This window comes from Pseudonaja textilis, chromosome 2 (assembly GCF_049901715.1).
Source record: "Pseudonaja textilis isolate UNSWEBS1 chromosome 2, rPseTex1.2, whole genome shotgun sequence".
In the NCBI taxonomy this organism is placed as follows: domain Eukaryota; kingdom Metazoa; phylum Chordata; class Lepidosauria; order Squamata; family Elapidae; genus Pseudonaja; species Pseudonaja textilis.
In genome coordinates this window covers 184,769,587-184,789,120 of record NC_141991.1, presented here as the reverse complement: position 1 = coordinate 184,789,120, position 19,534 = coordinate 184,769,587, and the positions used below count along the sequence as shown (strand labels likewise).

Below are 19,534 nucleotides of genomic sequence, written 5' to 3'. Positions count from 1 at the left end.
ACCGAATCTTATTTTTTTTTCCCAAAGAAAAACTAGGAATAAATGTTTAAGCAATTTACTCCAGAAATGTGGATTTTTGTAGTAAAAGCCTCTTTATTCATTTGTTAGCTCCTGGCTCCTAGAACTGAAGACAAATTTCCTAACAGTGAGGAGTGGAAGGGCTTGCCTTCAGAAGTTGTGTGGGCTTCATCACTGGAGGCTTTTAAGGAGAAACTGAACAGCCATCTGCCTGAAATGGTATAGGGCAGAGGTAGGGAAACTTGGCTCTTTTATCACTTATGGACTTCAACTCCCAGAATTCCTGAGTGAGCCATAAAAGTTTCCCAATCCCTGGCCTACTGGTTTTTTTAGTTGTGAGGGAAATCAATTTTTGACTTGAATGGGACTGTTTAATATACAAATGGAGGACATATTAGGAATATAAAGAACATGCCCTACATTTAATATATGAAACAGTCCCATTCAAGTCAAAAATTGATTTCCCCCACAAGTGAAAAACCAGTAGGCCAGGGATGGGGAACCTTTTATGGCTCACTCAGGAATTCTGGGAGTTGAAGTCCATAAGTGATAAAAGAGCCAAGTTTCCTTACCCCTGGTATAGGGTCCTGCTTGGGCAGAGGGGGGTTGGACTAGAAGACCTCAAGGGTCCCTTCCAACTCTGTTATTCTGTTCTGTCCTGTTTTATCTCTTTGTTAGACTTTCTACCAGAATACAGGTAGCCATCACTTCAAGATAGTAATTGAGAGTGGCAACTTTGTTGCTAAGCAGCCTGGTTGTGAAGCTTGATGTTAACATGACTACACCAACTTACGTCATTGCGGCAGTTCCATTTGCCTTCATTTGGCAAATCCTGTGCGGTTGCAGTGTGCTGCGGTCACGTGATCTGTCGTTTGTGACCTCCTGCAGGCTTCCCCATTGACTTTGCTTGTTGGAAGTCAGCAGTGGAGGTCTCAAATGGGGGAATCACGACTGCAGGATGCTGCAGTGTCATAACTGTCACTCGGGCGAGGAACACCCAGATTATAGCAACAGCAGTTATATACCGCTTCACAGTGCTTTCCAGCCTTCTCTAAGCGGTTGACAGAGTCAGTCTATTGCCCCCAACAATCTGGGTCCTCCTTTTACCCATCTGAGAATGATGGAAGGCTGAGTCAACCTTGAGCCTGGTGAGATTTGAACTGCCAAATTGCAGGCAGTCAGCAGAAGTAGCTTGTAGTACTGCATTACGCCACCATGGCTCATCATGGTCATGTGATCGTGGGTATGCTGTAATGGCTGTGAGAATGAGGACCTGTCATACGTCCTCTCCCCATTCAGCACTGTCATAACTTTGAACAGTCGTTGAATGTTGTTCAATAAGGGTTACCCGTATCCAGTGTGGGTTTATTATTGAGGCTGTGGAAATCATTTCGAGGTGTATTTCACGGAAGCAACTGTTCAAAATGATTGTTGAAAGGATCTAAAAGCAGCGTCCTGTCAAAACAGCCAGAGTAGTCAATACAAGAACTGTTATATGTCATGAGCGCATGGGAAGTCCTCAACTTATGACCATTTGTTTAGTCATGCGATCAGAATTTGAACACTTGACAACTGGCATGTTTTTATGACAGTGGTGATGTCCCAGGGACATGGGATCATCTTTTGTGACTTTCTGACAAGCAAAGTCAATGGGGAAGCCAGATTTATTTAACAAATGTGTTAACTAACTGAACCACTGCAGCGATTCACTTAACGACGGTAGCAGGAGAGGTCGTAAAATGGGACAAAGCTTGCTTAGCCTCTGTCCTGCTTAGCTACAGAAATGTTGGGCTCAACTGTGGCCATAAGTCGAGAACTTACCTGTACGGGTTGAAGGGCAATCGACGCTTTGGCCATCCTGCTGAGGTGAAGTGTATATTTCAAGGCCATTTTACTGGTTCTCTGAAAGTCCTTTCTGAATAGTTTTGCACCGGTATTAATTATAACCCAATTTATACTTTAAAAAAATAGAAATTGAGAGATTTAAAAACATGGCCACAGAGGAGAAAGTGTCACAACCATGTAGAGCAAGGGTCTCCAACCTTGGCAACTTTAAACCTTGGTGGACTTCAACTCCCAGAATTCCCCAGCCAGCAAAGCTTAAAGTTGCCATGGTTGGAGACCCGTGATTTAGAGGCCAAACTTAAGCAAAATAAGGAACCCTTGATAGCCTTTTAAAATGGAGTAGATTCAAAGGAGTTTGTGAGCAGAATATTTGTAGGATCCTGGATTCTGAATATTCTACTTTTATGGCACCACCCACTGAGAATACCTCCAGGCAATAAAAGTTCTTATGAAACAAATACCTGGTTATTTATATCTGAGAAGAAGCTCACTTAGGTATGCTGAATGTGGCCCTTGTAAAACTTCACAGAACATGAATCAATCTGGAAGTAGTTAGAAGCCAACGCAGCTGAGCAAAGTTTGGATCGATGTTAGCAGTACTTTTAAGCTGAGAGTTTCGAGAAGCACTTGAGGTAGATGTGTGTGTGTCTGTGTTGCTAACTTTTTTTTTAACTTTTTAACTTTTTTTTTAACAGCTAGCTATGGCCAGAGTAAAAAAACTGGAGGAAAACATTGAGGCTGAGAGGGCGGCACATCTGGAATCCAAATTTAATTCTGAAATCATTCAGGTAAATTAAGAAAAGCACCATATGGAACCAATAAGTGCATTGCAGGCTCTTTGCACACCTGGATGGTTAGCACAGGTTTAAATATTTTACATTTAATGTCATTTTTGTGTATGGATAAAATGTGGTCCTCTTTAAAGAAAAATTCCTCGAAAGTATTTGGACAATTGGTTTGTAGCCAGTTAACTAACAAAATAAAACATGCTGGACAACTGGAGGGTTTTATGCCTCAGTCGGCAAGGCAAAGTGAAGTTTAAACATCCTGGAGTGGTTCCTAAATTGATGTAGCCTCCTGGTCATCATACCAGACTGGATCAGCAGTTATTCTCCTAAGATTAAATCTGTAAAGTAACATGAGCCACAGTGGGACAGTGGTTAGAGTGCAGTACTGCAAGCTACTTCTGCTGACTGCCGACTGTCTGCAATTTGGCAGTTCAAATCTCACGAGGCTCAAGGTTGACTCATCCTACCATCCTTCCGAGGTGGATAAAATAAAGAACCCAAATTGTTGGGGGCAATATTCTGACTCTGTAAACAGCTTAGACAAGGCTGTAAAGCACTGTAAAGTGGTATATAAGTCTAAGTTCAATTGCTATTGCTATTCAAGGGTGGTAAATAGTGACAAGTTATTTTTCATCATTTTGTCTGTTTGCCTTCCTCCGATGATCTCAAAATTCATCCTGAAGCAGAACCCTCATAATTCAAGTTCTGTAACTAGCTGCACATCCTGCTTTCAAGTCTAGGAACTGAACTGATTTCTTAAGGCTGATCTGCAGAAAGTAGCAAGAGAATGGAATAGCTTCTGGGTGCTTTCACAACGGACAACCATTGGGCTGAAATGATACAGGGCCTCCTGCTTGAGCAGGGGGTTGGACTAGAAGACCTTTGAGGTCCCTTCCAACACTCTATTATTCTATGTTCTATGAATCTAGAGGGATTACGGACTACATTTACCAAGGCAAAATGATGCCCAAAGGATACCATGTCTCTTTTCCACTGCAGTCATGAAATGTATATGTTTCCAAGCAAATAAATCTGAGAAGCTTGCCATGTTGATTCTACGTGCTTTCTCAGTTCTCTTGTCAAATTCTGAACCAAGGCCCTGTGAAGGAATGTGTTTAAACCTGTGTCCTAAGTAATTTATATCACTGAGATCTTTTGCCTCACCGCCAAGTACTAGAACAATGTACAAAACACCAGCCTAAAGTCTAATGGGAAAATTGTTTGTGCACTGTTTATCCAATAATAACTAAGAAAGATGTTCATTTCCTGACCAAGGAAAAGCTAAGCAATGCCGATAGGCATTTTTTCCCCATCAGTTTTCTCATTTTTTTTTTCCCGTTTAGAATCTGTTGGATCCATATGATTCTTTTCAAATGTTTCGAACTGTTTGCACTTTGGTGTATTATGTCTCAGCGCTTTGATTTTTCTATTGATCATGCTCCAACAGAGTCATGGTTAAGGGCAGCAAAAGCTCACTCTGATTGGGCAATTGGGATTGGAGAAGATTATACATGACCCTGACTTCACCCATTCCCTTAACCACATTGTGATTGCCTGTCAGCGTTAATCCCAGTTCATCGTAGCCAGTATTTCTTTTACCTAACTATGGTGATCGGGTGGGTGAAAAGCTACACTTACCCTGGCTTTATATGTACATAAAATCTCTTTCTCTCTATGCGCGGAATGATTTTGGCCTACCCATTTGGTCTGGCCTCGCTTTGATCTGACGCAGAGCGAAGTTCGTAGTCTTGATTGTTGTCTTCCTGTGATTTTTGCAGCTCCGGATCCGAGACCTTGAAGGAGCTTTGCAAGTGGAGAAGGCCAGCCAAGCAGAAGCAATCTCTGAGTTGGAAATGTTCAAAAGCAAATTTAGAGAAGTAGAAAACGCCTACGAGAGAGAGAAGCGTAATGCTCATGAGAGCTTGGAAAAATTCAGCACGTGAGTGTGGCTCCCCGCCCCCTCTCCCCCCCGCACTGAGAATTGGTATTTCTTGAGGGGAAAGACTGACCCACTCCACAAAATACTCATCTGCCTGCCCCACCCATGGGAATTGGTCACACAGCACAGAATAGACGGTCACTTTAAGCGGGTGATGTGGTATGGAGTTAATGGAGTTGCTGTGTCATTTGGCTTCTGTGTGGTCATTTTCACCATCCTAAAAGAATTCCATGCCTATGGATCCCTTTGAAAACTTAGGCTGCAATATTTCTGCCAAGTGTTTTGGTTTAACTTGTAGATTGTTCAGTGCTTAAAGCAACGCTGAACAGTTTGTGAGACCTTTGGAAATTTTCAGTATTTCAGCATAAAGGTGACTAAAAGGTGATAGGTTCTACACATGTGTTCTAAAACAATATAAAGAGATGCCAATTAAGCAAATGAGTCAAAATATTATACTTGTTCTTTTTTTTAGTGAGGAAAATGATCCAAAGCTTGATTGATTCTCTGATACATTCTCTGATACCCAGCCTTTGGAATGACTTTTGTAGCGATACTAAAATTGGATGGCACAATGTTGAGTATTTGGGGCAATAGTTAGTTCCCTAAAAAGCAATAAATGTTAGTTAAATTAATATTTGAAAATATACAACAATTGTATTAATAAACTTTAAAGATATATATATATATATATACACACACATAGATATATAGAGAGTTAGTCTTCATCCTAAAAAGGCTATAATTGACTACTCCTGATGGAGTAAATGCGCAAAATGAGAACTCAGATCAGTGTTTAAAACATTTCCTTTCTTCCTTTTTTCCTCTCCCTCCCTCCTCCCTCCCTCCTTCCCTCACTTAGGAATGTTAAAAGGGATCCTCTTCCTGCTTGTAGGAAGAGTTTGAGAAGGACTAAGTTAATTCATGCCAGGTCAGAACTGGGAAATATAGAAAATAAAAAGTGCAATAATGTACATTAGAGAACATATTGAGTAAATATTTCTGAATATTTCTGTCTTATTTTTTAAAAAATGGCCTCACCGCACACTAGAAATTATCTTACAGAATTCTTTCTTTAACGTATCTGCTATTAAAAAGATACTATCAATTCCCTCCATGTTATTTTACTCTTATTACAAATAGACCAGATAAAATATTTCATAGATAATATCAAACACCATTTTTTTCTTACATCACTCGTAAATTATTGATCAGATTGTTCTCTTCCAGGATGTTGATTTCAAGCTTCAAACAAAATATGATTTATTGATTCTTAGATTTCTAAGTGGATCTGTTAATAATTTTCAGTATGTTGTCCCAGAATTCTTTGAATATTCACTTAAACGATGGATATGCATATTGCAGTGGAAATTAAAAAAACAACAACATAAAAATTCTCCTTTATGTAACTAATGTGCCAAATGGTTGCTGTCTTTTTATCAGAATATCCTTGGCATTTCACTACTGCAATACATCAAAGCAGTCTCACAGGTGTAGGAAGGTCTGTGTGAATTCTTTCACTAGAAGAACACAATGTTAATCTTTCTGGATTCATGTTGGTAATGCAGAAAGGTAGCAAGGCTTGATAATGGTTGCTTTTCCCCTCACTTTCTGCTTCTTATTCTTTATGTCAGCCCTGATGCATCAGGGCTGCCATTTCTGGGGTGGGGGGAAAGAAGAATATTGGGCCATCTCAAGAGAGCTGCACGGCCGTACTACCACGGCCACCACTACCACGCCATTCTTACTGGGACTGGACCCGGGTAAAAATGCTCCTTCTGAAGCAGCTGGAATACTTGAGCTGCAGAGAGGGTGCCTGCACCGCTGAATTCACAGCTGCGAAGCAGTCGAGTCAGCTGTAGGCGCCTACAGGCCACTCAGTGTGGACTGTTTAATGATTTCCTGACCGTGTACTGGTTTTCGCGTGAGAAACGGTGGGGGCTGCGCGTGTGGCTGGGTGGGGCTGATGGGCATGCTTAAAAGGTGGTGGGGAGCACTGGATGGGTAGCCCTGACTCTATTTCATTTATTGCATGTCAGTTCGTGCCGTGGTTCCGCAACGAGTTAATGCCATTTTGGCCCAGGACTGTGTTCTTTGGTGGTTTGTTCGGTTGCGGTTTAGTGGAACCTGACGTTTTAAACAAATTTCTCTTTCCTTCAATTTTCTTTGGATATTGGAAAAACTTCCAGCAGCAGAGTTTGCTACTATAGCTAGGAGCAAGATTTGAGGAGAGATCTTCCTGTTAGCGAAACCCTTCCTAAACCCACCAAAAGAGAAGGAGAGAACTTAGTGTACAGACTCCAGGATACTTTCAGTGTAGTGGTAATTATAGCAACACCTGGGAAAGAAATATTAGAATTTCCACATCTGATTTATAGACAAGAATACATAAGCCTATATAAGATGTTTCTTGATCCCTACCTCACTTAGTTTAGAAATTAAATAAGTAAGGTGGTTGTTAAGTGAATATGGCTTCCCCACTGACTTGGCTTGTCAGAGGGTCACAAAAGAGGATCACATGACCCCAGGACATTGCAACCGTCATAAATATTGGTTCATGTGAACCAATGGCCAAACATCGGAATTTTGATCATGTGACCATGGGGAAGCTGCCATGTCATAAGTGTGGGGAAAAATGATCATAAGTCACTTTTTTCAATGCCATTTTAATTTTAAACCATGGTGTCAGACTTGATCGCGTCATGTGATGTATTATGATATTTTTTTGCCTTTGCAGAGCCGGGGTGGGTGTGGCCTGCAAGTGATGTATCCGGCCTGTGGGCCGCCAGTTTGACAAGCCTGCTTTAAACAGTCACTTAAATGAAGGCTATCTGTCTTTCAGATTTTATCTTTTCGCTAGCCAAATATATTTGATGCCACTCACTGAGTTTAAATAACCTGAATTTGACTATTCTCAGAAGATGTACTGGATTATTGAAATAGATAAATGGTACCACATCTATTGACCTGTTCTGCCCAATTCACCCTATAGAAATGTTAATGTTTATTTTATTTAGAAAATTTATATTGCTGCCCATCCGTGCATGGCGAGTCAAGGTGGCTTACAAAGATGTAAAAACAGTAGATAAGAGAAATAAAAATAATAAAATAATGTCCCACCCCAATATACTGTATATTGCTAGTCCATGTAGGATGTGCTATACGCTAAATAAATAATAACACCTGATAGCCGTGATGGCGAACCTATGGCACGCGTGCCACAGGTGGCACCGAGGGCCATTTGTGCAGGCATGCGAGCCCCAGGCAAACGTACCTCACTGCACATGCGCATGCCTCCCAGCCAAAAAACAAGCCTGTTTCATCACTTCCTGTGTTTCCGGAAATACCGGAAGTGATTAAACAGGCCCATTTTTCTGCCTCCTAAGGCTGCAGAGGCTTCCCTCGAGCCTCTGGGAGGCCGAAAAAGGCCTGAAAATCAGCTGGGAGGCGTGCGCATGTGCAGTGCAGGTAAGGGGACAGTGGGGGGAATTGTGTGCAGATGCACAGAGGGGGGTGGGGGGTGCACATTGCCTTCTGGGTGCTGGCATGTGAGTAAGTGCCAGCACGCATGCAATTTTCAGCACAGGAGCCCAAAAAGGTTAGCCACAAGTGTCTATTGGGTTAGGACTGCAGCACGTGTGTCTATTGATATCTCTCTCAGCATTTCTTTAGATTTTTTTCCTGGTTTTCTCAATGTTAATAAAATGGTAGCGTAGGGTAGATGTATTGTTGCTTCATGGAGAAGAATATATAACAAATTTAAATCTTTTGAAAAATGCTGGTCTATCTTTTCAGATTACAAAGGGAGCATCTAGCTGCAAATGAGCAGCTAAACGAAGAGATAGAAGAAAAGGAGAAAGTAATTAAAGACCTCTCTGAGACACTCCAGAATAATGAAAAAAGTTACAAAGAATTACAGGCTGAACTTCTTCTGGTAAGAGAGAAACCCTGAGGCATTTCCTTTATTATTGGTGCGAACATGCTATGTTTATTGCTATATTCTTTTCTCTTTTCTTGAGGAGTACCTTTCTATTAAAAAAAAGCATTTTTAAAAAGTGTCTAAACTTGGCAACTTGAAGGCTTGTGGACTTCAACTCCCAGAATTCCACAGCCAGTTTAGGAATTCTGGGAGTTGAAATCCACAGGTCTTGAAGTTACCAAGGTTGGACACCCTTGATTTAAAAGATACCCTTTGGATATGTGTATCAGACTTGTAGCCAAATCTGTTCTTGAAGTAACACAATTCCTAAGTGAACAGGTTCAAACTATGGCCAGCTTGAGAGTATGAGTCAGAGGTGTCAATTTCACTGAGGGCCACATCAGGATTGTGTTTGACCTCGGGAGGGGGGCTGAGTGGGCATGACCAGGGTGGGTGTGACCAGCTCGATGTCCTGCAGCCCGCCTGCAGTCCTCCTGGGTTCCATTTTCACTGGCAGAGGCACCATGGGCCACTGTTTCCAGGGCAGCTCCATGGGCCAAATCTAAGCACACCGTTGGGCTGGATCCATTCCACAGGCCTTGATTTTGACACTCCTGGTATAAGTGTATAATTTGACAACATCCATTAAGGACCAATAAAATAGATGTTGTAATTAGGGAAGAAAGGGATATAGATATTTCAGAAGGAGTTCCACGTTGCTCTCTGAGTTGTTGCGTTATACAACTCTTTGCATTCTATAGATACACTACTCATGAAACTGCCTGATCACTGAACCTAGCCTTTCAATTTTCATATTTTACCCTCAAAATAAACTTCTCCTGAATCTGAATGTGGCTGTTCTAAAGTTTGTATTGGTTTTGCCAAAGAATCTACGATTGGTTTGCACCAAAGAGATGAACAAAGAGAGTTGATCTACTGATCTGGAATTTAGTCTTTCAGGCTATGTGAATGCATTCTTGGGAGTATGAAAAAAAGTGTTTTAATTTAAAGTGTTCTACTGCAAGTGGGTTGTGACCTCTTTTAACCATCACCGTGTGGAATCCAAATTCTTCATCTTATCCCAAACTGTGGACACTTTTTACATGTCATCAGGTACCAAATCTAGTTGTGAGGTGTGTGCAATGGCTGTTAAATATGGCTATGGATCCAGATCCTTTCAGGGTCTTAAAATGAAATACGCAATGGCTACTTAAACAGCACCTGTGAAACAGCTGCATTTCATCAACTGACCAGGAAGGAAAGGCGTTCTGCTCTACATAGTATTCTCAATATCACTTTTTTAAAAATTTCCTATCAATTAGCTTGCAAAATAGGGCTTGCTAGTAAAGGGAGCCTTTTTTCATCCAATATTCTGTTTCCTGTAATAGCTAGCCATCTACCTACCAAGAACCTAAAAAAGGGTAGGAGCTACCTCTTCTTAATGTTTTGTAGTTGCTGGTATGAGAAGAAAAAAAACTACTTTTTATTGTAGAAATAACAAGTAGTCGCTGATAGCTTTATACCTTATTGCACAGGTGTCAAACTCGTTGCTGTCACATGACATATCGTGACATTTTTTTCCCTTGGTGGAGCTGGGGTGGGCATGGCCTGTGCATGACAAATCCAGCCCACAGGCCACCAGTTTGACACACTGCCTTATTTGCCTAATGACTTTAAGCAAGTCAGCTTGATAGCTACCATTGCATCCTGCAATAGTGAATTCCATTGATTAAGTCAGTAATGTGGGAAGACCAGAGATGGTATTTAGCTGGTTTGGACTGGTTCTGGCATACCGGTAGTGGAAATTTTGAGTAGTTTAGAGAACTGGCAAATACCACCTCTGGCTGGCCCTGGCCCCACAGATACGTCTCCTAAATTCCCTTGTCTTTTAGCTGATTCATGCAGCAGAGCGGATTGCCATGCCTCATCTGAGCTAAAAAACCCCAGCTCATCCCACCACCGTTGACACAGAGGACGGTTTTTGAGCCCTGTGCGCATGCATGAAGTGCGCTCTCATAGAACCGGTAGAAAAAAATTTGGAAACCCACCACTGGGGAAGACATATTTCCTTTTGACTGTCCTCGGCCTTTCTTGCTTCATCAAATGATTATGTTTTTCAATATTAAGAGAGGTTCTTTCCAATTAGGTGACATGTATGACCAAATAGATGGAAAGAGTTTTTTTTTGAGCATTCTGTTTTTCCCACTACAACTTCACATTTAGATTGTAGGTTTTTTCCACATACCTAAATAACAACAACAACAACAACAACAACAATAATTATTCAATAGTCAATAATAATTCTCTAAATTAAACTAGATACTATGAATGTAAGTATTCTGTGGCTCCATGTTCACGTAGAAATGAACTGAAAATAAAAGAGACTTTGAAGTCCTTGATACTTAAATCTTTGTTTCTTGATATCTTTTCCTTAGATTTTATAGCTAAATTTTGGATTACATTTCACTGCATTGGTTTTGTACTGTTTCTACCTATAATTGCATGTTTAAAAATTGGCCATTTTTCAGACTATTGCTCTGTTTTAAAACAATTGAAAAAACACTCAAGGAACAACTTTCATTAGACATTAAATAAGTAAGGGTTTTAATAGTCATTTTAGTAAATATATAATTAAAAAAATAAAGAGTAATCAGCACTAAAAAGAATAAAAAAGAAAAAAATGGAAGCTGTTAACATTAATATTAATTCAAAAAAAAAAAAACCCTTTGGGCAATTCACCCTAGTTTAAGTCTATTCCTTTCAAATCCTAGCATACCTCTCAGTTCTTGGACCTTAACAGAACATGACTTTAAGATTATTATTCTTAAATAAGCTTTCCTCGATTTGCATATCAGTTCTTTCACCATGCTATCTCTTGCTATGCTATGAAAGCAGTAAACTCCATTTTAATTCTGATTTGACGAGAGAAAAAAACAATGTACTCTCTTGCTTTGTTGGGAAAAAAAAGTTCAAACTTTAAATTGAACAATGGAAACCTCAAGTAGATTCATTGTTGGAAAATACTTAAATGCACTTCTCCATTTTCAAGAACCTTCTGTGGATCAAAACTTATTATGTGCTCTCTTGCTATTTTATCTGCCCCAACTGGTATTAAACCTCTTTGTGGTCTCATTCACTGACCATAATTTGGATACCCTTTAGCAGCTTCTAGACTATTAAGTATGGAAGCAATTTTAATTCATATACTTTTAAGACCAGTTAGGGGACTATTACAATTATCTAGTCTGACCTCATATGCATACTGGCTACAAAATTCATCCTGGTTGAATTGAAGTGTACCTTCCACAGAGATTTCATATTTCATTTAGAAACTCCACGCAGTAAGTTGTTTGATAAGTGGTTCACTGTAATCATCCACCGTATATGAAATTGAATCTCTTTATTTATTGTAACTTTTGCTTTTAGGGATTAAAATGTGTTTCACGCCGTATTTGCATTGCCAAGGGCTCGGACAGACTCTAATGCAACCCTAAAATATGGTTGAAAGAAATAATTAGGCCACAGGATTAAATACTTGTCCATCTTTCTATAGGTGATTTGACCACGATTAGAGGATATGCATTTACTCTTGTTACTTTTGCCTAACACTAAATTCTAACTGGTTAATAAGCTGTGATGGCTATTAGTAAAACGAATGGGAAGAACTGAAGTGGAAGAGAGCTTCATTCCAAGGTCCATTTTCAATTGCTTCAAATAATAAAGTAATTACATTAAATAAACTATTTAATCCTACACCTAGAAATAAGCTGGATAAATGGTTGCAAACAACCTGGAGATTGGGCTTGAAGGCTAATTTTCTAAATCCACTTCATTCACGTTCACATTTTGGGACAGACATGGCCTTGTAGGTAGAGATTGCTGTCTGAGCTTGGTTGTTTTCTTGCAGACATTTCATTACCCAAACTAGATAACATTATCAGTGCTACCGTAGTAGACAGTGGGTGTGTTCTCATTTTATATTCTAGTGGCTCACTGTATTGGAGTTGATGGAAATGATTTTGTGGGTTCTTTGGTTGGGCTGTTCACTATTAGTTTGTTTGACAGCTTTTGATTGATTGTCTAATGTTAATCTTGGTGTTAATCTATGCTCACCTGGGTGTTGATTGCTGGTGGAAAAATGTTTTGGTCTTTCTGTTCTCTTTTTGGCTTGTTGATTTTTTTTTTTGAATGGTACATAAATGTTGTTTATGTCTATGTGCATGTCGATGACTGATTTGTTAAGAGTGCCAGGCTTCCAGAAATTCTCTAGCTCATTTGGACTTGCTGGTCATAGTTCCTAGTTGAACCTATGGTTACATGTGTCCATCTGCTGTGAAATTAAGGAGTTTTCATCATGTCTTCATACTATTAGTTGGTATTCATGGATATACGCACTACTCTCACCCACACTGAGAGGACAATGCAGTAGTATATAACATGAGAACAAGCCCCACTCCCTGCTAGCACTGATGATGTTACCTAGTTCGGATAATGAAACATCTGCAAGCTCAGAGAGCACCAAGGACCACTCACTGATTAGGCATTCTGGCAATTGCCTAGTTGGAGTCTGGACACAAGATTACCTTTAAAACATTTTCAGAAATACAGAGTCAACAATGTATTCACTTAGTTAAATTACAACTTGCATTTCCTCCAAGAGTTCAAAATTGATATAATCATTTCATACTACCATAGTGCTCTAAAAGTAGTATATTGGCTACTAGTCCATTGCAGGGTGAAATTCAAAGATTTGATGTTAGTTTTTAAAAACTGTGAATGGCTTAGGACCAAAGTATCTCCAGAAATGTCTCCTCCCTTATATACAGTACACTCTGAAGCTGTTTGGTCATTTTCTGGGTAAACTGAGGCAGGTAGATATATGTGGAAGACTCTCACAGTTCTGGGGATTTGTCTGTGGCAGTGATGGAGAACCTTTTTGTTGTGGGGTGCTGAAAGTGTGCGAGAGAGAGATAGCGTGCGTGTGCACGTGCTGACACTCACAATTCAATGTGTTCCCCCTGCACATACGTCACAACACCCTTGCCCCCCTTACCTGCACTGTGCATGTGTGCGCCTCCCAGCTGATTTTCGGCTTGTTTGAGGCTGTTTTCGCCCTCCCAGAGGCCTCTGGAGCCTCAGGAGGCTGAAAATGGGCCCATTTCGGCACTTCCGGTATTTCCGGAAGGCCTGTTTTTCAGCCTCCTGAGGATGCAGAGGCTTCCCTTGAGCCTCCGGGAGGGCGAAAACGGCCTCAAACAGGCAAAAAATCATCAGGGTGGCATGTGCATGCGCAGTGAAGATAAGTTCGGCTGGGGCTTGCGTGTCTGCACAAATGGCTCTGGGTGCCAATACCCTTCCTTGGAAGACATAATTATCACTAATATTGTTGTCTCTGCAGACTAGGCAAAAAAGTTCCTCTTCTGAAGGAATTTTCATCTAATCTGAGGTGCTCAATAAAATAGAGGCAGAATCTTCAGCGTCTGAGAGTTGCTGATCTTTTTACTAAGCTTCCTCTCCCTTTAGTAGTACTTTTCTTCAGAGTTAAACAACTGTGGGCCTCAAGCTAGTTTGAAAATCCCCAAGCCTACCGCAGTCCTCTGCTAGCCAAAATAGATCCCCCAGCCCTGCCCGGGCCACCACAGGTGCCCCGATACGAGTGACGTCAAGCTGGCCACGCTCATCCTGGCCACACCCCCTCAGCCCCCCCAAGGTCAAACACAATCTTGATGCGGCCCTCCGTGAAATCAAGTTGGACATCCCTGATCTATCCTAATATATGTATTATTAAGGCATGAATTTTACACTCTTCTTTTTAATCTCTCCCAAGCAGAAGACCTAGCACTGTTTTAAAAAGAGGGTAGGGAAGAAACAAGAAAGTGCACCAACTAGGCTTTGAAATCTGCAGCAGATCAAAGTCATTCTCAGAATGGAATTTGCAGACAGAGCAAGGTGTTATTGTATATTTGTTTGTATCAGATTATACCTGTTATTCAGGAACACAAGAAATGGTTGTCCCCGCCCCAAATTTTGGGAACACAAAAACCATGATCTCCCATAGAAGGTAACAAATTGGGGGGGGGGGTGACTGTCAGGAAAAACAACAACACCTGATGTCTTTGATTAATCTGCGGGAAAACAAATTGCCCAGAAATGTTCCTTCCTATAGGACATTAGGAGACAGTCTTAGAATTTAAGTTTTTGGGGAGGCCCCATTTTAGTATTGCCACATTTTTCTCAAACTATGATCCTTCCCTTGTGTATGGTATTTGAGTAGAAGTCTGGACTAGGGTTTTTTTTTTTTTCCCCTCTCCCTGCTTTTCCCATGATCATCCCACGAATGCGAGAAGCTTATGCTGTGCGGCCGTTACCAATTGTGATCTCTGAAGGGTTGTCCAGCAAGCAGCTTTTCTCGTGTCTGACTTAGTTCAGTATTGGAAGTGACAGCTAGAAAGGGAGGATTATCCGATGTAGCCTGGGAGTTTTGCACAGCCGTTGCTGGTCTTGATTATATTGCTTGCACTTATTCTGATAGTTCCCAGATTGCTGCGTGTGCTAGCAGGGATCAGCACTGGGAATTGGCACTGTCCCCACACAGCCTCCAAATCATGTATAGATGTGTCCATCTTGTGTGTGTATATCTGTAGAGCCAATGACACTTGAAAACTCTTCCAGCTGGAAGTATTTAAATACATTTCCCAAGAGGCTTCTGCTAAAAACGAGTCCTCAGAATTGTGAGCGATCATGTCTTTGTTTTAGGATGCATAAAGTTATAAGGAAGAGCCTTATTGAAGTTAGGCAAGTTGGATCAGAAGACTGAGAATTTATGCTGCTAAAGAAAAAAAAAGAGATGTAGATATAAATAAGATGTAGCTTGCATCAATAGGCAAGTTTTAGAGGACAAAAATATTTTGGATTCCTCTTTCACCCAGTTATTTATTTTATAGTTGTTGTTTTTTTAAAAAAACCATTTATATCTGTACTACTGCCAACCTTATAAATTACAGTGATCTCTTAATAGCTCTAACTGGGCCAGTATTAGCAATAGCCATAGCACTTAGACTTATATACTGCTCCACAGTGCTTTATAGCCCTCTCTAAGCAGTGTACAGAGTCAGCATATTGCCCCCAATAATTTGGGTCCTCATTTTACCGACCTCAGGAGGCTGGAAGGCTGAGTCAACCTTGAGCCTGGTGAGAACCAAACTGCCAAATTGCAGTCAGCCGGCAGTCAACAGAAGTAGTCTGAAGTACTGCATTCTAACCACTGCGCCACCACAACTATTTCTCTGATTATCAGAGGTCAAAATTAAACATAGCAGTGCTATATGATTGGTACCTAACCGGTTACTGCCCAGAGACACCTCGTTAGAAACAAATTACCTAAGTTAAATTTAGGCCTGCCTGAAAATTAATAGGGTCAGTTAGTCATGGCTAAACTTTCTTTGTAGGTAGTCCTCGGTTTCTACTACTTTCAACTGGTCAAACCTGTGATGGTGCTTAAACAAGAGGTACCTTTGATTGGCCCTTGGAGTTCATTGCAGTATATCCCATGGGCACATGGGCAACGTTTGAAACTTTTTGCTGGCTTCTAACCATCAAAAGTCAATGGGGAAGCCGGCAGGAGGTTCCAAATGGCAACCACATGACATCTCCAATTAATGACCTGCAGTGATGTGTTTAATGATAACAATCAGGATTGCTGGAATTTCTTTTATTAAGCAACTTTCACATCATATTTCAGTTTATGAGTAGGTCACTTAGCGACAGAAAGTCCAGTCCCAATTGCTGTTGTAAGCCAAGGACTGTCTGTAGTTTCCACAGGAACTAAATTCAAAATTTGTGCAGATTTGTTTGCCTATTTTCTTCCCTTTTTTGGAAATGTATGCTAATTTATGCTAATCAATGTAACTCTGCTGGAAGATGTCTTTTTTTTTTGCTTACTTTTAATGCCATTCCTCCTGGCTGATTTGATAATCCAATTTTAATGGTATTTACCTTGTTAATATTAAATATTATCTGGGCATTTTTAAAGTAAGAATGAAACTGCTATCAATTTTAAGCATTAATAGATTCAATATTTTCTGGAAACCACAGAAAATAATAGATAACCATAGAAGTTCAAGAACAGTTCAGTTATTTAGCATGAGGGGTGCTTCCAAAATAGATATAATAAATGCAGTATTTGGGATAAAATACTGGTGGATTTGACTATGTCTGAACAATTTGGATAGGGATAAGCTTGTCACATAGTTGGTCTAAATTTTTTTTAAAAATGTTGGTGAATATTATTTTTCTATCTTTTAAAAATCATTTCTGCTGAAAAATGAACGTCCTTTCTTGAAAGCAAGCTATATTCTCAGTGAAAGGTGCCTGTGTCTCTTGCTTTTATGATAGTCTCTGGTGGGCTGGTTAATTTGTATGTGTGCAAAGAAAGAGTAAGCTGAACAAATATTCTCTGTACTATTATGAAAATTTAAAATCCCCCAGTGAGCTTTCACACAATAATGTATATTTTAAGACTCATTCATTGACACTGCAACTGCCTTGTATTTTCCTAGTTGTCATATAAGCATTGGAGATGGAAATAATTTAGTGTATGCATGTTGTAAAGATTTGTTGTTTTTTGTTACCAATGAGAAGTAACTAGGCCGTTCCCTATTGTTTTCTGAAGCAGTGTGTTTTAGTTGTCGTCCCCAACTCATCTGTTCACTTTAATCTGCACAAAAATATGCAAAGAAAGCTGAGATTACACATCACTTTTCAATCACTTATTTTTGCTGAGAGATAAATGGTCTGAGACCATTTTGTCCTTTCCCAAACAACCAGAGATTGAGAGGGAGGGAGAGAGAGGATCCTTTCTTTTATGGCTGAAATAAAAAAATATTGCTTTTGATATCCCACCTTGTATGTATAATTCAGCTACCCAAAGCAAGGCCTTCTAAGTGCTTTAGAAATATAGATTGTATACCTTGGGAAATAAATAATGAAATAATGTCAAAATCTGTGGGAAGGGAAATTGCGCATTCAAGAGCCAGTGAGGAGAATCAGAGTTATACGGGACATTTTTTTTTTTAAAAAAAGTGAGTTGTGCTCATTTGGAGACTTAACCTTTAAGAGGAACACTTATTTATTGGGTTTGTATCATCTGTTTCGTCCTAGGAGTTTGAGGAAGTATGCATATCATTTCATCCCTAATTTTGCCTGAAAACGAACTCTGTAAAATTGTCTTAAACCTGGGTCACCTCAGTTTTAGTCCAACACTTCAAGTCCCACACTGTGCCATTGTACTTTATGAACCCGAAAAACCCTTACATTCTTAAACACACACACACACACACACACACACACACACACACTTACTTGCCAACATCTCTAATTTCTGGTAGCCAAGTGCACAAAGTGGAAATAGGTAAAGATCTCAGATTAGGATTTGAATCACGATGGATTAATGGTCCATTAGGATTTTGGGTTAGATTTAGGAAGCAGATTGATTTTAAAGTAGAGGCAAAGTCAGGGATGAATTGCACAGCCGCAGAGAGTTGGATTGGGAATGCAAGGAAGTAGAGAAAATGTCCGTCTGTTATGTATGAAAAGCGGTAAGGAAGAGAGACTAAACAGAGGGAAGTTTAAAGGGGGCATATTCGCAAGCAGCCGTGTTTAGGTACCGGTTCCGGAGCCCTTCAGACAAATCCAGATTCAACCTTCTGAGTGTAGAAAAGCCAGACTAAACCCAGAAATATTTCTCTCCAAGTCAGATAAATAATCCATGAGGAGCTATGCCAGAGTCTTAGAACAAAATATTGCCCAATTTCCCTTTCTTTGCTGCAGTGATCAATAACACACTTTATGCAGCATTAGATGGAGTTATAGGAAGCCAAGCAGCTGCTGTACAGCAGATGAGTTCGTTAAGTTAACACTTCCTTAATGATTGCCTGTCATTCCTTCATCGTATGGCTCATTCAATATTGCAAGTGAGCAAGTTTGCCGATACCTATGTTAAAAACACTGCCGGCCTTTTTGTGGTGCCACCCTGTGGGCAAAGCATCACATAGCTTTTCTTATCAGTCGCAGCCAATCAGCACTAATCTATCCCAAGCAGTGATTCTGACGATAAAAATACATGAGCTGCATCTTCAGATAAGTTGCTAAATATTCATAGATGGTTATGTTAAAAAGTAGAAACTTCACATTTTATATAACATGCCAGACATTTTTGTTTTGGCTGAAAGAGCTCCATACAATTACATTGATATATGCAATTCTAATAATGCTAATAAGCTCATTTTCCAAAATAAATAACATCTGCAATTTAGTTCTGGTATATAAATTAAACGATGAGGATAGTTGGCAAGATTTCTCCATGTTTTAGAAAGTGCTTAAGGTTTTATCAGTACTACGGCCCATCTCAGCAAATGAAGCTAGCTATCCCCATCATTCTTTGGGGAAATATTTATTTACTAAATTATACGATTCATAGCTAACTTTTGTACTGATATCCAGGGCAAAAAGTAATCTTGTTTTGTGCAATGGTTTTACTAATACAGCAGTGTCTCCTGAGCGTATAACTCTGGGATTATTATTATTATTTTGCTTTAAAAAAACAACTTTATTTTGTTTTGGCAGCAGATCCAAAATGATAATGAAATATCTGTGAAAGTTTGGAGAAAATTAAGATAAACTGGGCTTGTGACAACTTTATTGCTATTTGCAGATGTAAAAGATGCACATGGAGCAGGCAGTTTATCTCTGAGGAAATGTAGCCATTTATTCAAATGTAGCCATTTATTCATGCTGCTTCCTGAAAAGATATACAGGTAGTCCTCAACTTATGACCACAATTAAGCCTAGAGTTCCTGTTGTTAATTGAAACATTTGTTAAGTGAGTTTTGCCCCATTTTACGACTTTTCTTGCCACAGTTGTTAAGTGAATCACTGCCATCATTAAGTTAGGGACACGGTTGTTAAGCAAGTCTGGCTTCCCCATTGACTTTGCTTGTGAGAAGGAGTTCACGTGACCTTGGGACACAG

The 19,534-nt window shown here is 39.9% G+C and overlaps 1 protein-coding gene across 5 annotated transcripts in view; it reads left to right on the top strand.

Annotated features, from left to right (window-relative positions):
* CCDC171 (coiled-coil domain containing 171) overlaps nt 1-19,534 on the top strand; it is a 178,228-nt gene that overhangs the window by 24,133 nt on the left and 134,561 nt on the right. For all 5 annotated transcript variants that reach the window (XM_026718389.2, XM_087926588.1, XM_087926587.1 and 2 more), the window contains 3 exons: nt 2,559-2,651; nt 4,430-4,590; nt 8,383-8,521. In XM_026718389.2, the coding sequence (XP_026574174.2) occupies nt 2,559-2,651; nt 4,430-4,590; nt 8,383-8,521 (393 nt within the window). The remainder of the gene's footprint in view (nt 1-2,558; nt 2,652-4,429; nt 4,591-8,382; nt 8,522-19,534) is intronic.